Source organism: Spea bombifrons, chromosome 2 (assembly GCF_027358695.1).
Source record: "Spea bombifrons isolate aSpeBom1 chromosome 2, aSpeBom1.2.pri, whole genome shotgun sequence".
NCBI classification, from domain to species: domain Eukaryota; kingdom Metazoa; phylum Chordata; class Amphibia; order Anura; family Pelobatidae; genus Spea; species Spea bombifrons.
In genome coordinates, this window is record NC_071088.1 from 117259136 (window position 1) to 117274182 (window position 15047).

General features: G+C 39.1%; 1 protein-coding gene across 3 annotated transcripts in view; it reads right to left on the reverse strand.

Annotated features, from left to right (window-relative positions):
• PDE1B (phosphodiesterase 1B) overlaps positions 1–15000 on the reverse strand; it is a 115437-nt gene extending 100437 nt beyond the window's left edge. The window contains exons 1-2 of one of the 3 annotated variants that reach the window (XM_053455941.1): positions 14693–15000; positions 10145–10253 (exon numbers count right to left, since the gene is read on the reverse strand). In XM_053455941.1, the coding sequence (XP_053311916.1) occupies positions 10145–10253; positions 14693–14750 (167 nt within the window). In that variant the 5' untranslated portion in view covers positions 14751–15000. Of the gene's footprint in view, positions 1–10144; positions 10254–10544; positions 10814–14692 lie in introns of those variants that run through there. The other 2 variants (XM_053455942.1, XM_053455943.1) reach the window with 2 other exon arrangements.
• Between the last annotated feature and the right edge of the window lie 47 nt (positions 15001–15047).

The window sequence follows — 15047 nt, forward strand, 5'->3', positions numbered from 1 at the left end:
GCCGGAGGTCTGTTAAAGACCTCCGATACCGCTCCCTTGCGAGCCTGCTCCTCCAGCGGCGGACATTACTGTCCGTCTCTGGAGGGGTGCCGGGTGCCGCAGGTTGGCACCCCCTGGAGTGTGGCGCCCTGTGCGGTCGCACACCCCAAAGGTCGGCCCTGCTCTAAGGGGCCGGCCTTAGGGGTCTGCGGCCGCACAGGGTTTAAATAAAAACATCGGGGGTTTTTTTCAACTTTATTTAACATCCTCCATGTTAAATAAAGTTAAAAAAACTTTATTTAACATGGAGGATGTTAAATAAAGTTAAAAAAAAACCCCGATGTTTTAATTTAAATCCTGTGCGGCCGCAGACACGTAAGGCCGGCCTTGGTGGGGACTTCCCGGTCCCTTAGAGTGGCGGACCCGGCAAATCCCCCGTGTTTCCCCGAAAGTAAGACATATGTCTTACTTTCGGGGTACGGCTTATATTAGCCGACCCCTCTGAAACCCCCGATACGTCTTACTATCGGGGGTGTCTTACTATCGGGGAAACACGGTATTTGACCGTAAATACCTATGATATAAGATCAAATAAAGTGTTTCTGGGTTTTTTGGACACATTGTAGCCACTCTTTGCACATTGTTTCCAAAAAGACTCCTATTTTGCTTATTTTTCAACCTATTTTGGTATCAAATGAAAGCTATTTTTCTCTTTCAAAATCATATATAAAAGTGATACTATGTGCCTAAATTGCACAAAAAATTGAGACCTATTTGAAAAAGTTATTTTGATCTTATCATTATTATAGGTATCTACACATAAAAAATGAGAAATATCTAAGGCATGAGAGGACAATGCACCAGGTGATTTGGCATTGTATAAACCCTATATATAGACAAACACAGGCAGTATAATGGGTCGTATTAAAGAGCTCTGTGACTTTAAACATGGCACTGTCATAGGATGCCCCCTTTGCCGCCTGTCAGTTCATGAAATTTCTGCCCTGCTAGATCTGCCCCGGTCCACTGTAAGTGCTATTTATCTTCTAAAAGTAGGAACAGCCCAGCCACCAAGCACTAAGCAGTAGACCACATACACTCACGAATCATGGCTGCCAAGTGCCAAACCGCGTAATGCCTGTCCTCTGTCGCATCACTTACTACAGAGTTCCAAACTGCTTTTGGAAGCAGCATCAGCACAATCACTGTGTGTCAAGAAGAGTAGCTGCACACAAGCTGAAGATCACTGTGCACAATGCCAAGAGTAGGCTGGGGCGGTGTAAAGCACATCACCGCTGGATTCTCGACCAATGGAAACTGACCACCTTTATTTGATGTCATAATAACAGCGACAGCATGTTGGGAAGTAAGATGGTTGCTTTCATTCCCTTAACAGCAACACAAGAAGTTGGGAAAGACTCCTCTGGTGGAACTCTTCCTGCAAACCAGGCTGAATGATAAGTAAGCATTAGCAACCATACAGTCAAGGATATAGAACAGATTCTCATTTCACAGTTCATATACACTTTTAGCTGCGAGAAATACATTCAGTAATCTTAGTGCCCGATTCCAGAGAATTGTATCCAGAATTTCTAATTGTTTCTCGTGAAGCCTCTCTGTTCCTAATTTACCATATTTATTTGCAGTATCTTAAGGAGAGGAAGCATTAAAACCTGCAGTGACATTTTTCTCGGACAATTAGGCGCGCGGATTCTGCTGAAAACTCAATTATGTAAAATTCTGTTTAAACATCATTACTCTGGCAAAGCTGTTTTTATCTCAGGGACAAGGAGTGGGGAAATGATATAAACTTAAAGGTTTTCATTTGACTGTGTGTGAACTAACAGATTCTCTGCATGACGCTGCAATGCTAAACCGGCTGAGGTTGGATGTACTGTGCATCACATAAAAATAATAATTTCTGATCCCAAAGACAATACCGAGACCTTCTGCAGGCGTATTTAGCATGAGACGCAAAGCACATAGGCACTTTATGGCCCATATGAACCATTACCATGACAACCTTTGTTATATGAATGAGCAGAGCTCTAAGGAAAAATATCGCGCTCGGGCATACGTATACCATATAATGAAAGCATCTTGCATCCACGGATCCTACATTTCTAATTTTTTTCCTACTAGACTATCTCAAGGTAATTTGCAGATTTTAGCTATGCTCGTTTTTTTTCTATAAATTGCTTACTACATTTTATACAGTCTAACCCCCAAATCAGAAAATATAACCACTGATAAATCAAGATTAATAGAAAGGAAAGGCTGCATTTCTGAAGATTATCAAGAAACATAGAAGCTGATGGTAGATAAGAACCATTCAGACCACTTAGTCTTAGTTTCCTGATGGAAGGACTCAGACCTTAGTCAGTCCTTGGTCTCTACCACTTCTGATGGGAGACTTTTCCATATATATATATATATATATATATATCACTCTCTAAGCTTCTAACCGTCTAGTTATTACGGCCTATTGTTCATTTCTTAGATGCATTGCCATAAATAAGTACTTGTTTTCCGGCAGGTTTCATGTGAAGTCTTTGCTGCTAGGGATCCGGATTGCTCTGTACCAGGTCTGCGTCCTCCAAGACCTGTACTGGGACTATTTGGGGAGGGGTCCTCTGTCAGGTATTTTCCCCTGCCCTCTTTTTATGGGCAAAGACAAAATATAGGGAACTCATTTAACCGACACTCCCTCTATTGAAGAAGTAACTGATGCTCCATGGCGTAATGGACACATGGCATATACTAATACTTTAGATGTGACATATATTCACAGCAATGGGAAATAATTCAATAATAATAAAAAATAATAAATAGAAATTTGCTCTACCTGCTCTGAAAGGGATATGACATTTTCATCAGCACGTATGCTGTTAACTACACTCAGTCACTGTTCGATGAGCTGTATGTTTAATAAAGAGCGCGATTATAAAAGACAACGCGTTTTTAGCGCTGAAGTGTGATAGTTGAGGCACTTGCTTTGGAGTGAAGACACTGGAGCTGAAATGATTATCTTAAGTGTTACTTCTGGACAGAGCAGTGTGCGTGTCTGTAACCGGATAGCAGGTGTTCAGCACCTTGGAGAGATCCATTCTTTGGAAACAAACAGTCGCTACTTGAAGAAAGTCTGGTGTGAAAGTGATGGAAGATGTAACACTCTTGGGATCATCTGCTCTTCTGAAGAAATTTGGCAAGGAGTGCCGATGGGCCAGGGCTGCCTTGATGAATTTTGGACACTAGGAGCAGAATTGATTACTGCAGTGCAGTAACAGGCTGCCTAAATATATTATAAAATCACAGCTTCTTTATGTTTAAGATTAGCCTTATTTAAAATGTGACCTTGGACAAAGTAACATATAGCACTAATTGACAACATGAGGTGTTAACAGGACGATGGAACCTACATGTGCTAAAGATTATGGTTCCAGATGTTAGAAAACAGAGACCTCGTAATATAATTCACATTTTTTACACCCTTTACAACATTAGTTAGGGCGAAATTATTTCCTTATATTACTATCAGATCATTCTTTTACCGTAGCAGCATCCCAGTTAGACCCTTTGAGAGTGCTGCCACTTATGTTTCACCTATACCAACAGTGAATATATGTATAGTGAATAAAGAAAGCATGGGTTTTTTATACATGCAAACAGTGTTTACACCATAACTCCTTCTGTATGTCTCCAACATGACTATGTTGTCTGTGGGCATACTGTGGGTCACAATATTAAAGGACCTTTTGCTTGCCCCTTATACAGAAAGTTACCAGACCCCACTAGTAAGAGAGAAGAGAACACAATGTACCTTTTGAATATTGAAGGAAGGTTCAGACCAGGACAGACCTTACATTTCTCCTGAGTACTTTGGACTGGAAGGAAAAGAGACTACTTGCCCTTGATTGTTTCCTACACAATAGTAAACTAAGTCTTAAACTTACTCAACATAGTAACTGATTTTGTATCTGCTTCTCAGCAACGGACAACCTGAGCACCAGGTTAAAGGCCAAATCTGTGGATTAAGTGATTATGAAACAACCTTATTACAGGAAACTATAGGTTTTGATAAATAGGTGTATTCACTAAAGGAAGACATTGTGGTTTAAAATCTCTTACTCCACAATTCATTTTAAAGGGCCACAACTCACTGGTTTCGCTAGCTGTAAGGGCTGATCTGGAATCTGTATAAATTATAATTCATTGTGTAAAACAAAAAATTAAAAAATATTATAGTATTGTATATTAGTGCAAACTCTTATGTCAACTCTCCCATTAGTAAAAAAAAAAAAAAAAAAAGATGCCACAGTTCAAGTAACCTGTACTACTTAATCTGATAGATTATGACACGTTTCACTTTAAGAGGAAAAAAAATCTAGATATGATATAGCGATCTGGCTTAACAAAAACAGGCTTAGATATGACTGGTAAACAAATATATAAAACTAGATAATATAGATTGTGTTTAATATTACTTTCAGAAAATATTAGCCAGTTTTAGAATTGTTGATTATTTTGAATAGTCAAATACTGCCTGAAAAGTGTGCAACTTGCACCCCGACACATTATGTCACCCCCTATAAATCTATACATCTGTCAGGGTGCATCTGGGTAATTATGAGATGTGAGGGATTTCTGATAAATACTGTTCTTCTTATTTATGTTGCATTAAATGTATAGAAATGGACTAAGGCCATAGTTTATTTCCCAGCACAATAACACATTTTACCTTTTTTTTTTTACAATCCAACTTAATAAAGTTATTCTTTTCATTTGTGCTGATTCAAGAAAATTGGGCCATATTAACATTCCTTTTCCTTACAGAGAGCTCCCTTAGGGCTAAATTAAATTAATAACTACTACTACTTTAGTGGAAATAATGAAATAAATGCTGATTCTGTCAAAAACCTTTGTATATAATATAAAATGTATTGCCCTTCGTGACTTTTTTTCAACATTTTTGGCGAAAGGTAGATAGAGGAAGAAGAGAAAAAGGAAATATAGTAAAGGATATTTTTTTTTCTTCTGGAATATTGCAGAAAATTCTAAACACATTTCTACCTAGTTAGTTCTAGTTGTTTTCTGTGAAAATATAATTTTCCTCTTCTATATGATATTATGCGCATGAACACATAGAAACAGAATTTGATGGTCATGTCTTAAATCAGGGCTCGACAAATCCCTAGGTGTTTGTGAGACAAACCGGTGGCCGAAACACATCTTAAGCAAAATGTCAAATTAAAAAAAAAACGGCCGAAAATGAATGTGCAAGCAGCTTCTCTTGTGCTGGCTACAGGAAGCAGGAAATCAGAGGAGTCACATGAATTCATCTCACGTCACATGACTGCTCCATTCCAGGACAAGAGAAGTTCGTGCAGAGAGACAGAGAGAGAATTAGCAGTGCCCCTTTGGAAGTCTGCGTGTGAGAGATAAGGGGGTGAAGGAGTGTGTATGAATGAGTATATGAATGAGTGTGTGTGATAGAATGGTTGTGTAAGTGGGGGGAGGAGCATGGCACAGGGATGTGCAGCATCAATACACAAGGGGGGGCAGCAAGCCAGGTTTCAGCATGTACTCCTATCATGCCAAGTCAGCCAGTACATGCTGGAACCTGGGTATGTCTGGGCAGGACTGTGATTGCTGGGGCAAAGTGTGGGTGCAGGGGCAAAGTGTGGGTGCTGGGGCAAAGTGCGGGGGCTGGGGAAAAGTGCGAGTGCTGGGGCAAAGTGCGGGTGCAGGGCAAAAAAAAAAGTCCTGGCTCCTAACTTTTTTAGCTGGCTCCTAGATTAAAAACAAATTTGTCAAGCCCTGTCTTAAATTCAGGATAGCTTTACGCCTATCCCATGCATCCCATATCCCATAAATTAGTCTCAACCTCCTCTGCTGGGAGGCTGTTCCATTTATCTTACATTAAAATTTACATCTAAACATCTGACCCTCTCGGTTTAAGATTATGACCTCTTGTGCTCAGCTGAAGTCCTCGATGTAATAAGAGAGTACTTCTTATTGCCCATGCATTTAGACTGAGGAATCTTTCAGAAACCAACCCTAGGTCAATACATTTGCTGGTCATTTTGCCTCTCCCCTTTCCTCCTTTCCCCTTTATCTTCCACAACCCTTCTACCTCTTCCCGATTTTTTATTTCTCTTTTTCTAGCCTTTGTGCTAATAAGAAGCATTCTTTCAGTAACAAATAAGAGAATTCATTCGCTGCCAATATTATTTTTTTTAACGCTGTCAGCCAAGCCAGGTTTAACATTCCTAAAGTTTTTTCTACCCAAACATTTCAAGCCAAAGACGCTTGCAGATATACAATTGTATAAAGAGAACTGTTAAGCATTTCCGAGTTTAGATTTCATTGCTTTCCCAATTTGTCCCTGCAGCAAAAAGCTATGGAATGTTGCAGAAATGTAATTTATACTGAACTGAACTTTTTAAAGAGAAAAGGTAGTTTTGTGTTCAATTGGTCAATCGTGACATGCAATATCACCACGTAGATGGTGGGCTGTTCTGATAGACAGACACATAACCAGATTCCTTACTTACTAAAGAAAAAAACATTTCGTTATGACTATAGCATTGATTTGTTAAATTAAATGTAGTTGTCTATGATCTCCGGTGTAAACTTTCAAAATCAAAAAAATATAATAAAAGTATCTAAAGATTTATTTTTCTGTTTTTATCCTCTTCAATTGTGTGCGAGACTCTGTGATTGCTTGAAATTCAGACAGTGTTTCACAGTATATTATAGCCAGCTCCTTTGTAGAACATTTAGGAAGCTTGAAGATACTCCCCACTCCATCTTCTCTCATAGGCGCAGTAGGATCCTAGTTTTCAAAAACCAATTTCATTCAATAGACGTATATTTGAACACTAATTTTCTAAACAGTGCGTTTTGGGCTAACATCCGCTGCAGTGAGGGAATCCAACAGATGAAACATCTGTGCACTTGCCAAACAAAAGCTTGCAAGAATAATGAAAATGCGCTCATTCTCAAACCAGTTGCCCTCAAGTTTATAACTCTTTGTGCACCAAAGATGTGAGCACTGAACAATCAGGCTATATACAAGCTGTCAAGTATCAGTTTTTCTACTGGGTATAACAATCGCTGACAACGGGTAAGAGAACATTGAAAATATATGATTAAAACACAACACTCTTATTTCATTTCTATAAGATTAGTTACAAGAGATACAAAATCGTTTTGTTTCTGTTATGGTCAATAGACAAGATTCAAAAACATGAAATTGTCTCGGGTATTTGAGTACTAACTTAATTGGACAAGGGAGCCCCGAAGAAAAGATAAGAGAGGCAAATAAAAAAAGATAAAGGAGCTGAAAAGATGAGAGAGGTAGCTTGCATATTTTAATTCTCGCCTGAATATCTCACATAGCAAACTAAGACCAATTAGGCGTTGGGTGGACCTCTGACATAAGCGTCTGGCCGCCTGTAGAGTCGTCTTGCTACAGCTGGCATGTCCTTGCTTAATGTCTAACAAAGTTTGAGGTCTGACAGAGCTAATTCTCTTAAAAAAAAAAAAAAGTACCAGGTCATATGATCTCGCATACTAAAATGTAATACATCCTGAAGAGCACACATGGATGTCTTGCTTGGTTACAGGGAAACCTCCGATCCTTCAACTGTCATGTAAGAGAAATCAGGTTGTCAGCTTGTCATGACCCTGCTATAAATGAGTCCTGAAATCTGGTTAAGCAAGAGCTTCTGGGTCAAGTGTGAATTATCCTTGTTTTCACATTAACAGCAACAGATAACCCAGCAGCCATTATATATAATATATATATATATATATATATATATATATATATATATATATATATAATATAATATAATATATGTATATACAGTATATATTTAAAAATAACCAGAATGTGTACGCAACTGAAATGAGTGACAGGCGAATTACTTTTGGTAATTCTACAAATCATTTCTCTGCAGTGGAAGCAGATAATTTATCCCTTCCAAGGAAGAGACAGGAGAGAAGTTTTGCTGACTCTTTCATATGGATATTATCCTAATACAGTATTATTGTAGACATGATTATTTGGTCCTGCCATCACAAATATATATATTTTTTTGTTTGTGCAGGATGAAGAGCGAAATTTCTCTTGGGAGGAATCGTTACCTAGCTATTTGATGACATTTAGATCTACTGCATAGTGTTTGGAAGGGCATCTGAACAAGTGTGCTCCTTACAGGCATCACTGTGTTACTACATAAATAGAACTTGAACGCGCCCCTGTCATTAATAAGGTAAACATATACTCTTGAAAAAGTAGGATATTTAATGTAGATCTAACTGAAGAACGTTTATATGTATGATGATTTCTATTTGTATCTGTATGCTTCTGATACACATTCATAAACATAATGCACCAATCATGACCATCACAGACATAACTCATCCCATCTTTAATGCTTATATCTTAGCTACTGCAATTTAAAGCTTACATTTCATTTCTTACCTGGAGCAGGCTTTCCCGTTTATTCATTTAAAGATCACAAGACTCTACCCAACCCAAAAACATTCAGTATCTCGTAAGCCTACTTAAAATGTATCCCATTTTTTACAAACAGCACAGAACTCAGCGGCTACATGGTTATACTATAAGAGCTGTCTAAACGATAACCATTCCAATATAGAGCACCCGCACTTATATGCACTATATAAAAAGTGACAGCACCCATGGGCATCACGATTTGGTACTCATGGAGAGGGCTGATTTTCTAAAACAAAAATGGTTGCAGGTCTCCGGGTTTTGGGCTCTCCCTTATACAGATGAACAATAAGTGAGAATCTTTAGTTGGGTACAGGGAATGACTGGGATGCCCTTCCACTGCAATCCTTGTCAGGTTCTCCCTAAAAAGAACTGTGGCTGTTGTGTTAGAAAACAAATACATTTATTGCTTGGTTTATTTTCAAATTAGTTAAGGCACACGCATGGCAAAATTACTTTTATCAAATTGTTGTCCCGGGCATGCATCGCAGATGTTGTCCAAGTAAAAGGTTATAAACACCACCTTGGCACATGTATATTTTGCAACACAATATGACATTTTGTTAACTTATTGCGGCCAAAATATCCCCTGTGACGCACAGAAACTTGATTTGATTAATGTAATATCTGCCTATAACACTACCTATATCTTTATAGAGTAACACAGAGTATATTCTCCCCCTCAAATGCAGAGGCAGCAGCTGATGAACAAAAAATCCCTTTATCTTCCACCAATAGATCATTGGATTTGTGGTTATTCATCAGCCAGATATCCACAGATGGCATTATCTTCTTTATATACATGGTATTGGTTACTGTTGTTTGATGAAATAAAAAGTGCACTTTTTTTACATTAAACCAGTAAATCTCAACCCGTTTATCCTTAAAACCCTCATAAAAAAAAGGATTACCTAGAATTTCCAAATGATACTTTAAGTGCACTTACTTGCATCTGACATTCAGAATATATGATGTCAGAGATGGATGTTCCATAGACAAGAACATGGCAGACATATCTGCCAAGGATCAAAATCCCAAAGAACAGCTCATCATGGCACAATGGCTGTTATGATCACCCTATATCAGACACTCCAGTTGCTGTGGAGTCATCAGCCATTTATATTTCCAGGGCACGCATACATTTTACATGTGACCAGTACATGTCAAATGCTGCTCTGTCGTATGTGAGATGTATAACCGAGTAATGATTCCCTTGAGCTAGTCCCTACTTGACACGTACTGCAGGGCAGCGCTTTACATGTATATGCGTAGTGGGAAAATTACTAATATGGTCACTGCCAATCCATAAGGACAAAGAAGGGGTTAATTGAAATCCAACACTGATGGTTGCTATGGTGATGGCAGCATTAGTACATCAGGGTTGCTGCTTCTACTTAGCATATAAATATACAACAAAACACATTTGACAAAAGGTACAGCGCACACGAAGAGTTAATGATTGCCCTAAATACGTCTGATTACATATTCTCTTTTGTGATTGGTGGTTTCTTATATCTTTAATCGGAGGGGCTCTGTTTTGGAAGGGAGGTGGAAATCACCCAGCAGGGATGGGATTCCTCTAGGTGGTCTGCGCATGTGGGGAGGGGAAGCCCCTTAACCCTTCCAACACTTGCTACTTACAGAGATCGCAGCTTGATCCACATCTTCTTGCTGGGAGCCGATTTCAGCTCTAATGGAGAAGTGCATCCTTCAAGCAGCTCCTTGTCTACGCTGGGAGACTCCATCATTCCTGAACACACACACACAAAAAAAAGATCAACATTAGCGATAATCATGATAATTTAATCAACTGGGAATGCGACGTAGTAGAGGAAATGCTATCAGGGAACTGTAGGGTTAAACATATGTATATTCCAGGGCAGGCTGTCACTCAAAAGAGTTAATAGCTATTAAGCCTGATCGTTACGGCACCTAAGAGTTCAGAGGATGCTGCGGAGATGCTACAAGGCATTTAATTCCGATGAACAGCTCAGTAATGGACATTAAAGATCAGAGAACAGCTTTGCACACAGACACTCACATATACCATAACAATCACAGCAGAACGAGTGGCTCGCTGCCAGCAAACCTAAGTGTTCTTTGTACGCAGGGAAGGGGGTCCATGCAAATTATTGCTCTTCTCACATGTTCTCCGGTCGTCCTTGTGTCCTTTAGGGAAATCAGTCTATTCTCCTTACGCGTTGATGGATAAATGTGGGCAGAGGGAAGGGGGGGACTAAAAGGAGCAGGGACAGAATAAAGCAGGACGCCTGCCCCTTCTGCAGAGGTAACCGTTATGTGTTTGTGTGTGTACGCGAACGAGAGAGCATGTTATAAAGCTAATCCATGGGAGAACCTCCCCTAGTGACTCTAACAGGTTATGGGAGTCTGCACATATGATTCTCTCTGCAGCAGCCTTGGTGTATGACCTATAATGACATTCTCGGACTTTAGAGATGCCACATGTGGATGTTATGACCATACAGCATGACCACGACAGCACGTAATGAGACTGCTACTGCACCAGTGGGTGCTTCACATTCGATACCCAACCAGCTGGACCCTCTTTAAAGCACAAGCTGGACCCCAATCATCAACATGATGAGATAATGCGTATACGGGCAGAATCATTTGGCATTTTAATCATTTTCCACTGCGTTTTCTATATATATCTGCCGAGTACTAGCCCATAACCCAGCACGCTCGCACTGCAGAACCTGCAAGTATGTGGTGCACATATTAAGCAGCCATAGGGGGACTGTGCGGTAAACATATCCTTAAATCTCCAGATAACATTAGCGTGACACCTCATAGGTTGCCTGGCAACACCATACAAACACATACATTCATCTATGTAGGTAGGATCACGGCTTTTAGGATATTCCACGTTCGGCTTGGGAACCATAGAAATTCCTATTGTCGAGAGGCAACTGCAGAGGTCTTCTCAGGTATATACCGTCTATTGCTATCATTGTCTCATATTCATTATCTCTAGATTGTAAGCTCCTTTGAGCAGGGCCCTCCTCACCTGTTGTTTCTGTCAAATTGTTATGTTACATACTACTTGTTACATCCTGTCTACCCATTGTACAGCGCTACGGAATATGATGGCGCTATATAAAACGATCAATAAATAAATAAAATACAAATAATTAGTAATTTGTTACTAAACATGTTACTCCAAATACTGAGTGATCCATTTTTAATGGGTGATGGCATAATTCTAGAACGGCATAATTACTTTCAGCAATTCTATGAATAACATTGTGTTATCTATGCGTGCCCAAGACCCGAACACCGCATGCAAATCCACCTGACATTAAGGCATTTATTTTCAACAGACAATTCAATTAGTTGCACAAACAGTTATAAATAGCACATGAAATCGCTTAAAAATATATCGCTAACGTCTCATTCACGGTCATAGTTTGATCATGCTGGACAGAATATTTTTCATTACATTCCTGCTATTTTATTTTTAGGGGGCATAATAACACTCCTGTGTATTGATAAGTAGATATATATTTTTTTGGGGGGAAAGGGGTGTCATTAACCCCTTAACTGCCAGATGAGTGAGAGACACATGTCTGATAAATTACTATATTAAAGGTTGAGGTGCAATAATCCCTCTTTGCCATTCATACTACATGAAACATACAATGCATGTAATGATAATATGATATTACATGTGACGGATCCCAGTGCTTTGGTTTGGTGAAGTACATCTTTCACATCACGTTTACTTATATTATGCACAATACGCATAAAATGAGTTACTTTTTTCCCCAAGAATTCAGTTTTTTTTAAATTGTAATAACAATACCAACAATACTAAAAATAATAATAAAATGTACAAAAAGACTGCCACCAAGAAATAGAATTAAGAATAAAGACAGGTGGCCTTTCGTAGTCCATCTGTTCCAGGACTACATACTCCTTCATCCCCTGGAAGCCGCTGGCACTGGTGATGGGGTCCAGTTACAACGGTAAATTCATTTCACTCGTTTCCAATGAACGCAGACAGGTAACGTTATTCATTTCCATGTCTACATTATTAGAACATTTCATTTTTAGATAATGTGGGTATCACAATCTGTTAGAGAGTGTATGCCAAAAAACAACATTAACTCTTTGAGAACTAAAGTACATTGTGGAAGAATAAAATTAAGCAAGTACCATATTTTCTTGCTTGTTTTTGCTTCTTTGTTAACCTAGCCTTGGTTTTGTCTTAGAATCAGGATAGCAATATGCCTATCCAAGGCATGTTTTAATTCCCTCGCTGTATTGGTCTTTGCCATATCTACTGAATGTCTATTCCATTTATCTACCACCCTTTCAGTAAAGTAAAACTACTCAAGTATATTTGTACAGCTACGCTAAACCACCCTGCCAAAAATATCATTTTTTTTTTAATTATAAATATTTAAGCCAAGGCATTAAACATAATATTCAAAAGCAATACTTTACAAAAATCTGTAACTTTAGAAATATATCAGAATCAGTACATTCACCGGCTTCCAGAATGAATATTTATTATTATTTGTCAGGATGTTGCATTTCAATATGTCCTTCTGCACCTTATTGTAGAAGAATGCAAGTAAAGCTTCAGTTTAAGGCTTTATAGTCTGGGAAGGCAGAAGATACCTAAACCTGTGTGCGCTGGACAGCCAATCCTACATACAAAGACAAGATCGGAGGAGCGAAGGTTTAGGTTTAGGACAGACTATGCTTTAGTATGCAGCCTTAGCCAACAATACAGGTGCGCAGTGGACAATATCTCGGTGTTGTTGATTCATAAAACTTAGACAACGGCTAATTACATTGTGAACATCACTGGCATAGGCAGATTGTTAGCTGGAGTAAGAGGTCATGCAGGTCATTGAGAGGATAAGGCATTTAAGGACAACTATAGAAAACACCTCTTATGGGAAAACTTTATGTTCGGAGCAGCTTTTTTGCAAATACAGAATGGAAAATGATCATGTAAGGGCCGATATAATACGGAATTATAGTAAGTGCAATACACATTCAGACAGGGGCTAGATAGCTGAAAAGAGTTAGATATATATCCCTTGGGATGGTGACATTTACAGCCTGTGTGCTGTTAGTTCATTTTCAGAATGTTTTTCTACACTGTATAAAAACCAATCATAAATGTGCAGGTCACTTTAGAAAGAATGTCAGCTCTAAGGGTTAGCGAGTCAATGCATCAATCACTTAACACTGTCTATGGTGCCACATCTGCTAGGACTATACGAACACCAGCTTCAAATCAGTGGTTAGTGTTGCAGCCCAATCGTTTACAAAGATATGTACGTTTTACCAAATATTTGTAAATGGTCTATTTTTAGCTCAGTTTGTCAAACTACCAGACACAAGTTCACATACATCTTGCATATACTGTATATATATATATATATATATATATATATAAACATATACTGTATATATATATATATATATATATATATATATATATATATATATATACATACTGTATATAAAACTTGGATGGGAAAATGCAAGCATGCACTTGTGCACATATGCATGTATAGAAATCTGAATATGTTTAGGAATGTATGTAATGTACGTAGATGTATGTAATATAAACGAGACAAACACAAATATATAGGATATCTATTATAGGTGGTTACAAAGAGTTATTCAATTAAGGGGTTTTGATCCGCTCTGCCCTGCTCCCCAACCAAAACATGTCAGAAGTTTTTTAAGATCCCAACACTGATCACTAATCAACAAATGGCAAATATTTGATACATTTTCTACTTTAGTCCATTTCCTGTCACAATCTCATAACGCCACATCCGATCCGTTATATACTGGTATTATACATACATACATATATTATATATATATATATATATATATATATATACACACACACACACACATACGTATACTGATGGTAGATACATCATGTGTGTATAAGCCATGTTATGCTAAACAATGAAATGCACCAGCTGTGCATCTATATGTATATCTATACGTGCATTTATACGTGCATTTATATGTATATCTATATGTATATCTATATGTATATCTATATGTATATCTATATGTATATCTATGTGTATAGCTATACTGTGAGAGCCGCTATGCCGTCAGACCCCTGCAGAGGATTGGGAGACCCGGCGTGTATGAGGGCAGCCCGGCGTGTAACAGGTGCGTTACCTGGGGGCAGCTGGAGGGGAGTTCCGCGCTGCAGCCGCCGTGCTGCTGACTGTGACATGCTCACAGCTGGGCTTCTTCTTTCGTCCTTGTTGGCTACTCGGGGGATGCTCCCGGTTGTGTTCCGTGGCCCCTGTGTCCACCTTGGTCCCTGGTGGCCGGGAGATGTCGGCCTGGCTCCCGGTATCCCCCAGCCTGAGCCGCGTTCTTAGGTGTTAAGCGTTTCTCTCCTTATCGGTATGAGACCTGCACCCCCGGCCGGTGGCTGTAACAGTCTGCAGCGGCGAGTACCGAGGAGTCACATCACGGAGAGCAGTGGAGGGGGAGGAGAGAGACACGGGGGGGAGACGGGAGGGGA